The 14449-nt window shown below is 42.0% G+C and overlaps 1 protein-coding gene across 1 annotated transcript in view; it reads right to left on the bottom strand.

The window, feature by feature from the left end:
* The window catches only part of ctnna2 (catenin (cadherin-associated protein), alpha 2), a 237820-nt gene that overhangs the window by 16431 nt on the left and 206940 nt on the right, over positions 1–14449 (bottom strand). The window contains exons 15-16 of the mRNA XM_079553918.1: positions 5777–5958; positions 4304–4409 (exon numbers count right to left, since the gene is read on the bottom strand). Of these exons, the coding sequence (XP_079410044.1) occupies positions 4304–4409; positions 5777–5958 (288 nt within the window). The remainder of the gene's footprint in view (positions 1–4303; positions 4410–5776; positions 5959–14449) is intronic.

The raw sequence follows: 14449 nt of genomic DNA, 5'->3' as shown, positions 1-14449 counted from the left end.
TCGTGTAAAGGCATTTTGCACATCCTCCTCCTCTTCACATGAGAGGTTATGCCTTGACCGTGAGACAGCCATGCTGTAGTGTGTGGACAGGTCATGAGTTCATCAGTGGTGTGACGCACTTGGATCAACACGTTGTGTGGGGGGAAGGCGCTGTAATCACAGACCCAAACGGAGCAGCAACCTTTTAGCTGCGAGTGTCAGCGAATCACACCCACTGATGCTGCACACTGTCCCCTCAAATATTGATGAAGATAAAGTGGTGGACAAGATTGCAGCCACTCTACAATACATCTGTTCAAATGTATGTCGTTTTAATGCACCCGTCAGTGCGATGGGGAATATTTATCACACAGTACGTAAAAAGTTCATTATAATAAGTGATTCGATGGGTGTGAGATTACCACAATTACTGGTTACAATTTTGCAACAATTGTATTTTCACCAGCTTGTGGAGAGAGGAACTTAATGCTAAGCATTTTCTGCGGTGAGAATTTCTTTTAAAGTAGCAACCGACATCATAACCCCACGGTGATCTAATAAAAGAATTAATGATACCCATGTCCTGACCTCGCACGCACACACACCAGCGGAGGAGCAGGAAATGAGAGCAGCATCAGGCTAGCAAGTTAGCTGCATTACCGTGCAGCATGACAATTTCCTGTAATCATCTGCGACACTGTTACTTTTATGCATCTGTTCAACATCAGGGCACTGCATTTGTTTACTTAAGTGTTTTATTTTGTAACTACTGACTGAAATACATGTTTTTTTTATTAAGTCCACAGAAATCCAATTGAATAAGATACAAACACATTTCCAAATTAACCTTATTTTCCTTTACTTTATTTCATTAAACAATGCATCTTCATTGTTGTGATAATAATAATAATTTGAATAAAGTTTCACATTTTATTTTATTTTATATATTGACAAAACAACTCAGGTATGCTGCATAGGCAATTGGAAACTCATTGTGAGTGTATTGCAATTTGAATGTTATTTTTCTTTATATAGACTTGAACATCACAGCCCTCTGGATAAACACTTAGACTGTTGCATTTATTCTTAAGTTGAAGTCACACTTATGAACATACTGAGTGTCTCCAAATGCTGAGGCAGGATTAGAGCGCTGTCGTAGAGCATACTTACAAAACAATAGCAATAAAGTTCTCTACAGCTGCCCTGTGCTTGTTCAGCTTGTATCTGTAGGAAGCATGCTCACAGAGTAGGGCTGCTGCATAGGGTGATGGAGCCATTTCTGCATTGCTTCCGGGGGATTTCAACATGAGATGCTCTGTTTAAACGAGTATGAAAGAGCTTTACGTCCTGTTGCCTGGTACACGCGCTACTTGACTGCTATACACGTGCTCATCGATAGCGCTGATGGCACGGCGACAAGCTTTGCTACTTAAGGGACCGTTGAAAAGAGAAAAAAACAACAACACACAAACAGGAGCACTCCAACATAAGTTACTGTAAGTCGCATAATGCACCAAAGCAAAGAGAGCAGAGGCAAATAATCAAGGCCGTGTTATGTTATTGCCTAAAAAAACATCCTCTATAAAAGCGTCTCTTTTACCTTTTAATGCACTGCTCTGAAAAGAACAGCAATCAGAAAATTGACATGAAAATACTTTTATACACAATGTGGGGGAAGAAAGTTAATGCAAGTGTCATTCATTTTGAGTAGAAAAGAAGGCTTTGAATATTCATAGTTTGCATCAGAGGGTAGCACACTAGGGGTACTGCACTGTCCGAAGCACTGTTTACAACCATTATACACACAATAAATTACCACGCTGCATTTGCTGTCTGTAATTTGAACCTGTGTGCAGAGAGCGTCACCTTCTCTTCCCTTCAGTTGATATCACTCAAAGCTCAGTGTACACAGACGATATAGTATGCACAGTAAACGCTACACACAGTTAGCATTGGTGTGGAGTTCAGAATGTCGGCTGCTGTAGATCCGGCAGGGGTGATTCAGAATGACAGATCCACTCCTACGCAAGCCCTGTTAAACCCTGGTCATCACCGCAGCCCACAAACCACACCAACACGCTTCATATTTACTGTCTAGGCGTCCACTCACAGCCACACACTGTGACAAAGACAGCAGTCTGACAACCCACGCCATGTTTGGAGACATGCCATAGGATGTTCTTCCGGTTTCTGATTTGGGAACATTTTAAAGCCACTGTTTTTATATTGTCAAAACTTGTGTACAAGACAAACCCATGAGGAACACAAATATTTCTTAAAAACATTTACACTTAATGCACAGAGTGTGACCCTTAACTATGAATACAGGTGCAGACCTGCTTATGAGCTAAAGACAATTGAGACCTACAAATGTCTTCTTCTGAAACACTCAAGAGGCACCAAGAGCCCCCCACACCTGCAGCACAGTGAAGGCATCTCAAGAGGCGCTACAGGAAACAAAAAACGGACCAACAAGGAAGTATCAGGGCAAGACACGCAGCTAAGCCACACATGCCTTCTACCCCTACTATTGTTCTGGCTAATGGACGTTCACTGGAGAAACAGATTAACTGCTCCGCTCTTCCCAGAAGACGGGGAAAGACTGTTGTGGGGCGGAGGGAGCTGCGCAGGAAGAAGGAGGAGGTGGGATGAGCTGACCAGTGCAGGACACCACGCTCTGAAACAGGAACAAACCCAGGAGGTTCTGCACCATTTCAGAGGATCAGAGGAGACTGAAGGAGGCCAGGTTTCGATGGGGGGCTACGGTTTCCCCGAACCTCCAACAATGGCGCGGCTCAGTCGCAGCGTCTCAGGACTAACAATGGAACACAATTTTGTTGTATGGTTGTTCAATGACAAATAAAGTTCTTACTTCTTATATAGTGTCTTTATATAGTCTGTGTTTTTATCTTTTATGTAAACATCAAGCCAGGGGGTCTGCAGATGGAAATTTACCCAAGGCTATAATCTGGCATATTCATATTTGTTTATGTTCATAAAATGCTTTAGTCCCCCTTCATTTTAAAATAAATAAATGCCTTTATTTTAAACTTTTAGACTTTTAAATGGTCATTTATATTTAGAGTGTGCAGGTTACAAGGAAAGCTGCTCACTGGACACTCATTTTGTGGTGTTCAGTGGCTGTTTTTGAAATTTGAGTATTGCTGTTGTGCTCATATGTTACATTAAAGAAAAATGCACTAATCAGAGAACAAAGAGTTAACTAATGGGACATGAGCAAAATGAAGACTAAAGGGGTCATTTGCTAAACAGCGGGTGCACACTGGAAAATAACGTATATAGCCATTTGTGGTCATCTGAAATTGCCTGTAATACAGTATTAGTGACCCAAATTTGACATGTAGACAAGAGAATGCTCTGCGTGAAGCACATTTGCAAATGACTCTGCGGCTTTAGCTTTTCATTTGAATGCGAGCAAACACAGGTACACAGGTATTTTCCATCATGGTAATGATTTTTCCAATATTGAATGGACTGAGACAACATTTGAATACCTTTAATTGAGTTCTGTACTATGATGAATATTTACATTCTGGGTATTCATTGAACACATTAACAGTTTTAATAGAATTGCATTTTGTCATCTGATTTAAAATAGAAATATATTCGTACGATATTTAACAACCAATTATTAAATGTGTCCTTCCTATCGTGAACCCTGACAAAAAGAAAGATATACCCACATTAAATGCACAGCTCCTGTTGGATCTTAATCCAAACTGTGACTAAGCCTGGTGACAAAGGTCTAATTACTCAGTTTGCTGGCGAACAGCGGTTTCACTGACAATGACAACAGGCTGCTTCAATAAATCATCCAGTCTTGTGCCTCAGTTTATTGCAGCTCTTATTAGAGACAGATGAAATGACGAAGGGTATTATGTATTACCTGGGGTGCTGCGAGCGTCCCAAAACGCCTCCCACTTTATTTGCTGAACACACACAGACACAGACACACACACAATGCAATCACCTATTGCTTTTCGCTCCCATCTTGGCTGCTCTGATTGATTAGATATTGAAAATAGTCTGTCAGCGCGTTTTGGAGAGGTACTCATCTGATAATGAATGCAACACCTTGGCTGAGAGCTAATTATACTGCAGACACAACTTTGTGGTGCGATCTCACTCACTCAGAGCTCGCCCCACCAGGGAACTAAGGACACTGGCCTTCACTGCGTTCACACACTCCTCCAAGCTGACTAAAGATTTTCAATGACCACTTACTTGCACTCTTCACATTCACAGTCAAACTTTTTCCAAGTATAGAAATGAAAGAAACAGTCACACTGGGTTACGCAGTTACCTGATCTGCAACAGCTCGAGCCAATTTGTCCATCCTGGAACCGGCCTCGGCAATCTTCTTAGCAGCATTGATGACATCTGAGGAGTTCTTCAGGGGGCCTTTCCCTCTGGGGGAGTGGAGTGTGGAAAGAGGAGACAGAAAAGACATGGTGGGTGGAGTTGTGGAGACAGGGACACGCAGGGCTACACTTTAAAGACCGCTCTCGCCCTGGTGTCACAAAGGCCGCCGCCAGCTCGCTAATTTGCTATGGCTGGCAGGGGGCATATGAGAATCTGCTATCAACAGAGAAGGCAAGATTCCCCAGATAACGACTGTGACAAAATACCCCATGCCTTTATCACTAATGATGTGTTAAAGAAACTCAGTGAGAAATTGTTATTTTTATTATCTTGTTGAGAAAGGGCATTTTGGCTAATATTTCTCTCATTTCATTTAATTTCCTGTTTGTTGAGTCATTTAGGTAAAAACTACGTAATGATGGTGCTGCAGTGGAAACAGCTACAATCACTCATGACTAATCAGTGGTGTTGCTGCTCTTTGTTTAATTTGGGTTCTTCCATGCCTTATAATCATTGTTGCTCCCTTTTAGAAGCTGAAAACTATCAGCCAGGCATCGGGGACTTGGATATGCAGCGCCCAGATGGAGAGATTAAGAGAAAAGCTGGTGGCTTCAGTAAACACTCAACTATAGATACAAACAGATATGTGTTACAGTATATCAACAGATCAGAATGCAGCAGTCTTGCCTCAGATAAACAAAGCCTGTCTGGGCACTTTTAGGCCTGGGATATAATAATTATATATATAATTATTATTCTTGTTTTTTTTTTTGTAATGCTCTGCAAAAAAGGGAGTGATTCTGGGGTCCCTCTTATCTGAAGGGTGGCAGCTTAAGTGCAAACTGTTATCTTCTTTGCTTTTTTAACAATGGCAATCTCTTATACCCTTATACACTCTTGCATGGAGTAGTGGGTGTTTGAGAATATGTTTGCAGAACAATAGAAAGTAGCCAATGCTACAACCTGGGATGTGTACACAGATGTGTAACATATGCTCATTAACATTCATCATCCCTACCACATAAACAAATATGTTTCTCACAACATTATTATCAGTGGCGAATGAGAAACGTGTTGTGCTATTAAATGCCCTATACCATTGTTCATTTACAAACAATGTAAGAGAAAGAGTAAAGCTTATAACTGTAAAACTTAAAACTTGAAACTTGCAAGGTCAGGATTTGATAGCTTTGTATTTCGATGCATAGCGTACAATGATCTTTACAAAAGATCTGTTGTAAGTTATGAAATTTGTCATTTGATTTTGTCACTCGGTCAGAAAAGATGAGGGTTCGTTTTATGACAAAGATGTAAGTTAATTCCCTCTATACCCTCTATACTGAAGAAAAAACAAACAAAATATTCCACGACATAAAAGAAATGGGTACAGCGTATTTAACAGTTTAAATATTACCTGGTGAAGTCAGTCATCTCCATCATGATCATGCACATCTGTTTGGCCAGCACAATGATGTCGTTGCCGTTGTCGTCCCACTTGGCCACCTCAGCATCCAGCTTGCATTTCTCCTGTCGAAAGCTCTCCACCTGCTCGGCGATCTTAGCCTTCTCCTCCTGGGGCAGCTGCGCCATGATGGCCTATAGGATCCACAGAGAAACAGCTTGTTAATAACCACATCCATGTGGATAAATTAGGAAAACTGCTCACAGGAAAGAGTTTAGGTGAAGATAAGTTTTGAGAGGAGTTAAATGAGAAAAGCCAGAGTAAGAAAAGGATTAGCCGCAGAATGGTGGCATAAAGGGAGCCGTATAAAGGCCAGTGCTCGAGCGCTATAGCTCAATTTTTCTGCCTGGTGTATTCTTTAATCCGCCCTTACAAAAACTTTCTGTAGTTTCTGAGACACCCCAAAACAAACTCCTAAACTTTACATTTAATGACTGGCCCCTTTTCAAAGCCGTCTACATCCTACCGCTATGAAGAGCAAATCTGTCGTCTTCATTGTTCACCCCACGAGAAGAGTGCTTTGGCAGTGTTAAGCTCGCAGCCTTTTGGGGAGCAGGACCAAAATAGCATAAATCTTGTGGCAAGGTCACGGGTGCACTTAGGACCCGGAATTATTTGGGAGATAAATGTATAATTACCGTTTTAGAGCAGAGAATGAATAATGTATTTGTCCAACATTATGTCAGGGAGGTGAGATGGAGGAAGAGTAACCTGGTTTCCATTAGGTCGATTCTATTGACTCCACAGGCTCAGGGAGAAAATGACTGCAGTGTAAAAAAAAAAGAGCCAAAGCCACCATTGTTTTTAACCTCATATATTATTGACTGTGCTCTAAGAATTGTGATTCTCTTAATAAAATAATCGGCCTTGTCTCTTTGTCCTTTGCCTGGACGTCTCTTTCTCTTGCAGTAAAGCTGTTGAATGGGGTGAGCGTCATGTGGTATAACACACATGCAACACAGAGGGGAGAATTAGCTGAAAGACTAAACTTAACATCCTAGAATATTAAGAGATTTCGGGTTAATTCACAGTCAACAATGTTACTGGATAAGAAGAACCTGTCAACTCGCTTGTATAAAAAATTATAAAATAAGCAGTATATCAACACAGGAGTATGCACCGTCACACAAACATGTTAAAAAGTGCAAGAAATAGGAGTGCACGGGTTCTGTAACACTACTTTTAGTTAAGGACCTTGCCTGCCTGATTTAATAGCTGTCTTCCAGGCTCTTTGTGAGTGCCAGCAAACTCCTGAACCGCTTGCCCGACAGCAGCAGTTGGAAGAGTGTGTGAGCTGGGTGGGTGTAGTCTCTGGTGATGACGCTGTGGGCCTTTCTCTGACACCGCCGCTCTACCCAGTGATCTGTTCCAAAGACCCCACCACCTACTCCGCCATACCACACTGTGATGCTGCCTGACAACAGCCTCTCGATGGTGCACCTGTAGAAATGTCGGGATTGCTTCACAACAGTCTCAGTGTGGACTGGTCATTGGTGGAGGGAACTTGAAGCTGCTGACCTGCTCCACCTCAGAAACTTTTGCAGAAGTGGTAGTAAATCTGTTGAGCTGCACCCCTGCACCAAAGTTCTAAGCTTTAATGATGGCACAGCACCAGTTGTTGTGATATTAATAGTGGTACACGATGTAGTGGAAGAACCAGCAAATGCAGAAATGAATACAAAAGGATTCCAGTGTTCCTGGATGAAAACATAAAAAATACACTTCCACTTTTCTGAAAAACATTACCAGTGCTGAGAAGTGGCCATGAAGGGAAAAAGGCAACACAACAAATTAGAGTGAAGATTGTGGGGCCAGCAGATGTGACCCGAGCCCTGGCCCCGCTGATCACTGTGGTGCGAGGCTTTGATGGGAGTTTGCCTGTGTAAAAACAGCGTAAACAAACAAGCAAAAAACGAGCCCCCTTAAGCCCAGGGTTGATCTCCTCAGCCGCCGGTGCCAAGACACACACGAGCGAGAGCGCAGCAGCAGATCCCATTAAACAGTGTGTGGGATGAAAACAGCCCACACTTTTAAAGCAAATACCGCGTTAATATGTATTTAGATTGCACAATGAGGAATCGACAATAAAACACAGACTACTGATTCGAGGGAATTATGGGACATTTTTTGCCCGAGGGACCTTCTTGCTCTTTGCTTCCTTTTACGGAGTGTTTATCCCGGCACTAGTCCACAAATTAAACGCACCTCTATAGGACGTTTATAAATTAGACAGATCCCTTAATTAAATGTTGCCTCCGTGGCTTGGTTATTAAGCACTAATGGGCTTTAAGAAGTCAACTCTAACTAGTAATCCCCGTGCCAACTGCAAAGCTTTATAAAAAAGCAACTTCTTCTTGTACTTAAAGATATTTGCAGAACCGCGCTGTTGTCAGGGGTGATAAATGAGAGCTTTAAAGTTACGGTTTGTTGACAGAAGCGCTTAACAGTTGCAACATGGCAAACCCTGCTTTCTGGCATTAAAAACGGATTATCAAAATTTATTAGAGAAGCAGAGCGCGGGGAGAGAATATTTAATTGCGCAGTGTTATTTAAGGTCTCTTACTTGCTATTTGTGCTAATAGTGCCAAATGTTCACACTAAAAATAAACCCACCCTTAAAGCATAGACGACGCTAACTGAAAAAAGGCAAATTTGTGAGATTTCAAGGGTTTCTATTTTGGGCTGGAAAGCTGGTACCCTGTTATAACAACTATGGGCGTGAGAGGGGACATATAATGTTTTTTTTTTTTTTGTCACAGTCGGTCTGTGACAATATACTGCTGGACTTTGACTTGGGAATACTCTAAACACGGTCACAGACTCCAGAAAACGGTTCATATAAACCAGGTATGGGCAAACTAAATGACTGAGTACTTTATATTTTTCAATTGTGGTATTGGTCAGGCTTTAAAGCTTTGTGGACCAGGCCACAGCTCTCTGCTCTCTGATGGTTTTGTTCTGTAAAATTAGCTCACCGGGACCCCTGCGCATTTTTTCAACAAATTATTATCCTTTCTTGTACTTTTCTTCTTGATTGAAAAAAAAAAAACCTGTAGATCCCAGCATGAAACCACTCAGTATTTTATCCCTGAACATAGCTATTAATACCTGTTCCTGTATATGTGACAAAGGCCATGAGAAGAGGTAAGAAAAATTGATCTGCAAGACTGCACAATTAATGGAAAAATATCAAAAATAAAATATAATTTCTGTTTTGTTTTTCCATGTTTCTTTTTCTTATGTATTTTTCTCCTGGGCATGTTTGCATCATCCCTTGTCTTGTGTTTTTAAGTGTCGGTGAATCAAAGATGAATTTCTACCTCGGTAGACAATAAAATCTATTCTAATTTCCAGCTGTGGTGTATTTGACCACTGCTTCTTAGAGCTTCTGATTGTTTGTTCAGGTAATAAATGGAACTAAGCTGATAAAATAAAATTGAATAGGTTATGCAAATGACATTCCAGCATGGCAACAGCATTTAACAAAAGCATGAGTGTCAAAAATGAATTGTTAGTATTTGCTTTGACACTCAATCTGGTATGTTGACTGTTTGGTTTCATTATGTGCATTCTGCTCTGACACAAGTGTTTCCAATGATGTCACGCCATTTTGAACACATTTTGAACACATTTTGAACACATTTTGAAGTGGAATTATCCTGCACTACCACATGTAACAATCTCCACTCAGGATGAAAATGAACAGATTGACAGTAGCATTTTGTATGTAATCGTAATAATTGCTCAAGAAGATCACAGTAAAAAGAGCCCCCAGAGAGCACATGTTTATGTAAACAAACATCATGTGTTCAGTTTATAAGGCAAAAATGTAGCAGCGCTGTCAGTACAGCCATGCAGCAGGATACTGCCATGGATCTGTTTCCACTTCAAGACTAAATGAACACATCGAAGACACACAACCTTTCTCTGAATTTGACAGTTTCTCATGTCAACAGAGCCTCAGTCTGCCTCAGTTCAAGCTGCTCAAAACGTTAGCATTCTACTGTAAGCATTTAGCCTCAACACAATAAACATGTGCGGCTCACATCTATGATCCCTTGCTGTAGTAAAAACTACTACAGCAACAGCTCAGCCCTTGCCTTTGTCACATGTTGTATCCAAGGCTGGAGGTTTTGAGTGTGGTTTAGGGCTTTCTGTTGGAGAAGTTTGTATGACCTGTAGCTCTGCAGCTGTAGCTAATGTCCACAAATGTTATCCATGGCAGGCTTTGCTGCTTTTAAGTGGCGTCAGTAACTCCCCAGGCAGTCTTCTCTGCTCAGTGGATGAGGTGTGCTACTTTTGGATGTAGCATCTTGACTTTAGTCAGTGGAGATGCATAGTTTGATATAATAAACTCTAGCCAGGGGTCTCCAAGATGGCGGCCATAACAAGAAAAGTCATGTGACTGAAAGGCATATATAGCTATGAGTTAATTGCTGGCTAATTGGTAGTGTAACTCTCTGACTATCCATCTGTTAAAACATCATTCATTCAGCTATCGTGAGAGTTACTTGTAGCCCACATGCATAGTCCACAAATGGGTGAAACTTTAGTCTACACACAAAACCTTTAAATTACAGATATTATAACAAAATTCAGGGGTAAATGTTTGACACATCGAGCCACAAAGACTTACACTTTCTACAAGGATGTTTCACAATGGCACGGAAACAACACCAATTAGATGGGTATCTAATGAAGCAAAATGCTCCTTTTCAGACATTCACACGGGAGCTGTTCAAAGGAGGATTGCCGGTGAGGAAAAAAAAAATGGAGAAAAATGGAGAAAAACAGGAGTTAAATTCCCTATTTTAAATGAAGGATCAAGAGAGGTTGGGAAGCAAGCGTGATGGGATTTGGTCGGTATTTCCAATCCGAGCCAAAAATGGGTTTGACATAAGCGGAGAAAGTGAGAGAAAGCGCTTGTGAACACAAAGCAGAGCCGGGGTAAACACATGAGCCAATTGGTACGTCAGGGGAGCAGAGAAGCACCCCACAGCCACCGCTCCTCCCATCTCTGCCTTCCTTTCTCCTGCTCTAGAATTCACTTATCCCCAAATCCCTTCCCCTACTTTACTGATAACAACAAGGAGCGGGCCTTGGGAGCTTAACATAGTGGCAAATCCGGCCTAGGGAGTTGCGCTTTGCCAATACACTGCGGTTACGTCTGCGGGGATTAGAGCGCTTTCCGGGTCTCCTCACCGGGGCGCGCCGTCTTGAAATGACTTTAATTTGTTTCATTTGAAATAAACTGCCCCGACACTCAAGAGTTCAATTTTATGGATGACCTATCAACAGTGTTATCCAATCACAGTGGAGAGATGTTGTGTTGGAGGGGAAAGGGTGTTTAGTGCTGGCTTTCTCGTGCATTATAGAATGGAGTTGGCTTGTGCGTGTCCTAATGGAAAGAGACACTATGCACAGGCCTGCTTCCCCCGCGACTTTGGCAGTCTGCTCATTATGCATGTTTGCTCTATTAACTTTGCTTTGGGCTGAAGTGACAAGTTGAGCGGTGCGTGGCTGCGTGCACGGGGACACGGAGGGGCAGACGTGATTGACCAATAGAATTTACATACAGTAAGTGTGTTTTGGGATTTATTTTCTGATTGATGGTTTCAAACGTAAACATCTTTGGGGAGCTAGTTGAGAGATGCCAGGTCTTAAACATGTTGCTTACAAAATGCTCCATTGCAATCGTCTGCCCTCAAAATAGTTGATATCCTGATTTCACGTTGAAAGTGCATGAAGATACTGTATCTTCGCCTTGGTCCTTACAAGCTCCTCGAGGATCTGCGAGGATGGGGCCTGTAAACCCTAGCGTGCTCATGTCAGCGCACATAGGGAGGACGGATTAGGCTCGTGTCTGTTTGAATAGAAACACAGATCGTCTTGCGTGTGCACGTGGCATGACCGTGCGGCGACAGGCAGCTTTATCCTGTCACTACCAGCTACAGGGATGGCTGGGCAGATCGGCAGAGAATCACAGCAAATATATCTTTCATGGATTCATGTGGAAATGTTTTGTCTCAGAGGGCATGCAAAGCGTCTGTGAGGAGAAAACAAGCCATTAAGTGTGTGACACGCATTGACGTGACGAATGCACCACACGACGCGGCATTAAAATAAATGAGATAATTAAGTGCATTCAATCACCCTGTCACTTTCCAGTCCACCTCATGTGACTGCATTACTGTAGCACACAATGGCAGAGGAGTACACACCAACTTCTGTTTTTTTATTTATTTATTTTTTCCTTCAAGTTGAGCTGCCCACTCGGAGATGATGCCAGGAGAAGAAGCAGCTCAGAGAGGAGTGAAGAAGACATTGTGTGTGTCTCAAGCTCAGATGGCCCTGCACAGTGACGCCACGGGAGCCTCTGTGGGTGTGTTTACATGGATCTAATGCAGAAATGATTCAGACTGCGGGACCCCCACAGTCTCCTGAACCGTCCTTCCAAAAACAGTCTCTTGTTATTTAACACTGGCACATGGGATAAAGTTTTGAAGGCAAATAGGCAACCAGACTGCACAAACTGTAGATTCACTGATAGCAATTCAGTAAAACCTTAATCTTAGGCTTAGGCGCATTGATATGCCTTGTGTATGAAATGCGCGGTATAAATAAACATGCCTTGCCAATATTTATTAGCTACCAATTATGGTTGCTCATAGCGGGTACATTAGATGTCTCTCTTTGAAACACAATGGCATATCTTTTATAATAAGCATCTACTAATTGGTTGCAATTTGCTAATCTCCCGTCTCAATCTATAATTTGTTCAGTTTTGTCATAATCCCCCAAAATATAAAGCCAATGCGAATTCCACAACTATTTATTTTGAAATTAACTTATGGCAAACTTATAAACATGACCACTTTAGAATACAAATAACTTAATTTCAATCCTTCTGTCATGGGTTTTAGCAGTTCTTCCCCCGCCTTTGAAAATAATCGAGACACGCAGCCCATTCTTTTGAGAAAAGTTGACTCAGGCGCCTTTTCTCCCCTTTTTTCCATTGCGATCCAAAAGTGCTGAAGTGGAGGAGGAGTGCAGCCCGTTAGATTCAGCGACATTTCCAGCCTTTAATACATTTCCCTGTTATTCCCACGTGGGTGTTCGAATGTGAAGACCCAGCCAGTTATAATGGAGGCCTGTGCCACATGGGGAGGCAAGGGGCCAAGTCACAACTGCTGCCATCCACAATCCATTCACCACGCACCACACCGCGAGAGCCGACGCCGCCGCTGTAGCTGGGGGCAAGAGCGCTCTGATACCCCGCTAATGTTCTTTAAGCCAGGGCCCAAGTGAAAATCGTGACGCCCCGGTGATCACAGCCAAGCCTTGGCAACTAACAAGAATATATTTGTTATTTTGGTCTGCCATCTAAAGGGGATTTGGTAATTAGTTCTTTCTTTGTGATTGCAATTTTACACCTGCCATCCCCGAGCGGCGGTTAGTTTTGAATAATGGCGCTTGTAAGGGTGGCGTGAATGGACTTTCATGCTCTTTAAGTGGAACTAGAGGATGAATTGATGTAGTATACCCGGGGAACGATGGTGGGTGTAAACAGTGGGATGTGGTTTGAGCCAAAGCGAACGCTGCATTATCACTGCAGTCTCAGAGATAGCGGGGCCTTGTTTTTCTGCTACGGCCCCCAAATTACAGTACAGTGCTGTTACAATCATAGAAGATGCTTGTGAAATACAATGATTTTAGTCGAGCAGCTCAGAAAGTAAGTGTAGGGCGTGTGAAAAAAGTGTTGGCAGTGTGAGAATTTTTTTAGTGACTGCATTTACAAAGAAGCTATTGAAGAATTTTGACCTTTTTGACCCTTTGTTAACAGATTAGAGAAAAAGTTAATGGCAAAAATTGAAAGCCCTCTACATTCATTATAGTTATATATTTCTAAAAGGAGAGGTCTGAGCTATAAAGTTTTAGGAACAGGTTGCATATCATACTTGTACTACACTGCGTTCCAAATTATTATGCAAATTGTATTTTTGTGTCAAAAAGGTAAAAAAAAATTACAAAATTTATGAAACTCATGAATGGTATCGTGTCTTGGGGCTCTATGAATCACTGACATTAATCTCAGAGACCTGGCATAATTAGTTGTCAGGTTAAGCCCAGTTAAGGGAAAAACTGCTGAAAAAGGGTGTTCCACTTTATTATGCAGATCATCATTTTCAAGCAATATGGGAAAGAAAAAGGATCTCTCTGTTGATGAAAAGCGTGAAATAGTTGAATGTCTTGGTCTAGGTATGAAAACCTTCGATATTTCATGAAAGATTAAGCTTAATTATCGTACTGATAAGAGATTTGTGGATTATTCAGAGCACACTCGGGTTTGTGCAGATAACGGCACAATATGGACGGTTTCTGCCAGACAAACACATCAGATTAAGAGAACAGCTGCTAGCATACAGGTATTTGAAGCTGCTGGTGCCTCTGGAGTCTCCCGAACATCAAGGTGTAGGACCCTCCAGAGGCTGCAGTTGTGCATAAACCTTCTATCCGGGCTTCCCCTAAACGGTTAATTGAAGCTGATGAACAGAAAGGGCTGCAACGGGCTCAGAAATACATGAAGACTAATTTTCAAACAGTCTTGTTCACTGATGAGCGCTG

This window comes from Gobius niger (assembly GCF_951799975.1).
Source record: "Gobius niger genome assembly, chromosome: 3".
NCBI lineage: Eukaryota > Metazoa > Chordata > Actinopteri > Gobiiformes > Gobiidae > Gobius > Gobius niger.
This window is presented reverse-complemented; position numbering and strand designations above follow the sequence as displayed.